This window comes from Anneissia japonica, unplaced genomic scaffold (genome assembly GCF_011630105.1).
Source record: "Anneissia japonica isolate Jap-2015-1 unplaced genomic scaffold, ASM1163010v1 scaffold6417_len956965_cov193, whole genome shotgun sequence".
NCBI classification, from domain to species: domain Eukaryota; kingdom Metazoa; phylum Echinodermata; class Crinoidea; order Comatulida; family Comatulidae; genus Anneissia; species Anneissia japonica.
In genome coordinates, this window is record NW_022713977.1 from 354915 (window position 1) to 358089 (window position 3175).

General features: G+C 35.3%; 1 protein-coding gene across 1 annotated transcript in view; it reads right to left on the bottom strand.

Moving 5' to 3' along the window:
- The window catches only part of LOC117108843 (carboxypeptidase A2-like), a 22402-nt gene extending 21493 nt beyond the window's left edge, over positions 1 to 909 (bottom strand). Inside the window, exon 1 of the mRNA XM_033251012.1 lies at positions 616 to 909. Within this exon, the coding sequence (XP_033106903.1) occupies positions 616 to 713 (98 nt within the window). The 5' untranslated portion in view covers positions 714 to 909. The remainder of the gene's footprint in view (positions 1 to 615) is intronic.
- Positions 910 to 3175: the final 2266 nt, after the last annotated feature.

Below are 3175 nucleotides of genomic sequence, written 5' to 3' on the forward strand. Positions count from 1 at the left end.
GTTAATGCCTTTTTAACAATGGTTCTGCACAATAATTACAATGAAAATATAAACAGTCCACATCAATCAAATACAATTAAGGTAATACAGAAAAATATTTAAAAAAATTGAAGAATCTCCAAAAATACATTTTTTACAATAAAATGGTAAAACATCAGCAATGACAATTAATTATATACGGTATATATTATATATATATTGTATATATATATATAAATTAAAAGGCAAAATACTGAAAAACAGCAGTGTTGTGGGAATATGTATAAAACAATACGAAGTGAATCAAAATTAAGGTGAACACGTTGACACTTCAGGATGTACATATTTATAATATATATAAAACATATATATATATATATTAACAAGGACGTTATATATAACTGCAGGTCTAATGATTATGTAATATGTACATCAACTATATAATAAGTTGATCACTCATTAAGTTGTATACATAGAATTGCACACAGTTTTAGGTACTGATGAACATTATAGACTATAATAAGCCCGGACATAATTTTATACAAGGCCTATTAATATACTGTACACCTCAAGCTTTGTATGTATGGAATTCTATGTACAATTTAGTTATTGATCAACTTATTCTGATTTACTTACGGTTTTACTTCTTCATTGAATGAAATAGTCCCCTGGAAAAGCATCAACAACACAGAGGTAAGTATCACTGTTAATTGCACACCAGTATACATCATCATACCGTTTGGTTTCTCAAGATAGCACGGAATGAGTTGCTAACTTCATGCGCTTAATCAAGGTGGCAATATGATGACACTCAACCTGATTTCTTGATTTTTTTTTACCAATTGTCTCAAATAACAGGATGCACGCCCCCAAAAGTACTACTGACATTATGTAATACAAATTAGACGAGACATAATTCTTGACATGAAGTTTTCAGACCATATGGATTTTAACTTGTTAGATTTTACTAAAAGCTGGCCTTATATATTGTGGGAAAAACAATCCAATACGAATTCATTATTCACAATTGCCCAACGCACGCACGCAATATTACGGATTCCAAGTTGGAGGAAGTCACTTCCGGTAGATCTGGTTAACTTTCATGGTGATAATACGCATCGATAATGACTCCCGTGAGACAATTAATAAGAGAGAAGGGTCAATAAAGTAATACAAACACAAAGAAATAGTGAATTTGCGGGAGGTACGATCCGTGTGAGATTCTTGTTTGAATCTGGGAGTGCTGAAAGCCATCCCGATTTCCGGGGGACTCAGGGGTGTATCCAGGATTTTTTCTGGGTGGATCGTGATCATCATTTTTTGTACCTTTTCACAGTGAAATAACAGCAAGATGGGATTAAAATGTCAAATTTTCTTAAGCGGATCAGGCTCAGTTTTAGAATTGCTGGAATTGAGATAAATTACGTCACGCAATTGGTGGCAAGGTCTTTGGACTCATTGCTGGTAGCTCATCATTGCTTTTTTACTTATGTCATTGTGAAAAGACCCAGAAAAAAATGTAGACCTTTGAAATTTTTTTTGGGGGGGGGTGTTAGGGTGGGGTCGTAGGACCTTTCCGACACCCATGGGACTCCCGCGCCTAGCGGGAGATAAAAATAAAATGATACAGACAGTGATGAAAGGCCTTATAACAGAACCACCAACTGTAAAAAAGTGGAACAGAGAGGGAGGGAGATGTGAGCCTAAGATACACCAAAAAGAGAGGATATACAATAAAATTTAACTTAAAGATTTACATATTTCTTTATTAGGCCTACATAATTTCAAGAGAAAAAAAAAAAAAAAAAAAACACAATATAAAATGTCCTCCAAGGATTACCAAAAGTGAAACACTATCAAGTTAGGTATCAACAATTTATTACCTTGCTTTAAATCAATCTAGTGCCCTATCATGTAGAGGTATTTGGACCTAAAGTGCGAGTCCCGTCCAATGTATTCCTGTAGCAGCACGATGAGATATTTACTTCTACCAATTAAGCCTAATAACAAAAAACTTTGGTATATCAAATTCAGTTGGGACGTTTAAAAAGAGAGTCACCAAGATTATAAATCAATAGATTAAATTAGTTGGGCAGATGGATTTATTCGGTGTAAACAACAAGGATAGCCTAAAAGAGTCTAAAGAAGACTTATTTCCAGTGTGGTTCTTTCTTATAGTGATTGGGCAATACACCAGGGGACAATCCCCTAACTCTTTTCCGAATAGTGTACTGCGTTATCTTAACGTGCACACGGGACCAAACGACTTTTAACGTCTCATCCGAAAGACGGTGCGCTATCGCATTTGCATTTCAGCCCTCCAGCTGGAACGCAAGAAGAGTAACGATGGGAATCAACCCGGGGACCTGGAAATCTCCATCCACGGTTTTCAGTGCACACACAGTGTAGCTACCACCGACTGAGCTAAGCAGTAGGCCAATATCAAACACGTCGTGAACATTGCCTACTTTTTTCTCTTTCGCGGATTAAACCTCATTTATTTCAGTCATGTCCCCCTTTTTGCTTTCAAGATTCAAGATAGTTTTTATTGTCCATTAAAAATAACAGAAATTCATTTGAAATCAAAACAAGTTTAAAAGTATGCACTCAACCCAATTAAAAAAAAAACGCCAAAAAAAAAATAAAAATAAAAAATAAAAATACAGATCTACGTTAAAGCTTATATATATGAACAGTGTTTTATACTCATTTTTTTCATTCGCTTATAATGGTAAAGGTAAGGTAAAGATAGGAGAATAATCATAACTTGGAGCGTCATTGTGTTGAATTGCGTATGGGCGTGGTCCGTGACTACCTAGCAGCCGTAAAGAGGCGCTTATAGTAGCTACGTGTTCACATCATTCAACAACAACAGGGGCTGAAATGAACCACAGCATCGGGGTAATTTCCTGCTCTTCTGAAAGATTCAATGGGTTCCTCAAAGTGTACACGAGTCAGATGTATACACCGGACCTCCATTTTAAGTCCGTATCCGGGAAGACTTGGGGCCGGATTTATCAAACTAGAAAATCAGCTTAAATTCAACTTAAGTCAATTTTTTGCTTAAGTCAAATTGATCAATATTGCTTAGCTTCAAAATTGCTTAAAATTAAAAAGTCGACTGTGCACATGCGCCATCTAAGATGATTTTTAAGCTAATATTTTGCTAAGATGGTTTGATAAATCAGCTGAAGAT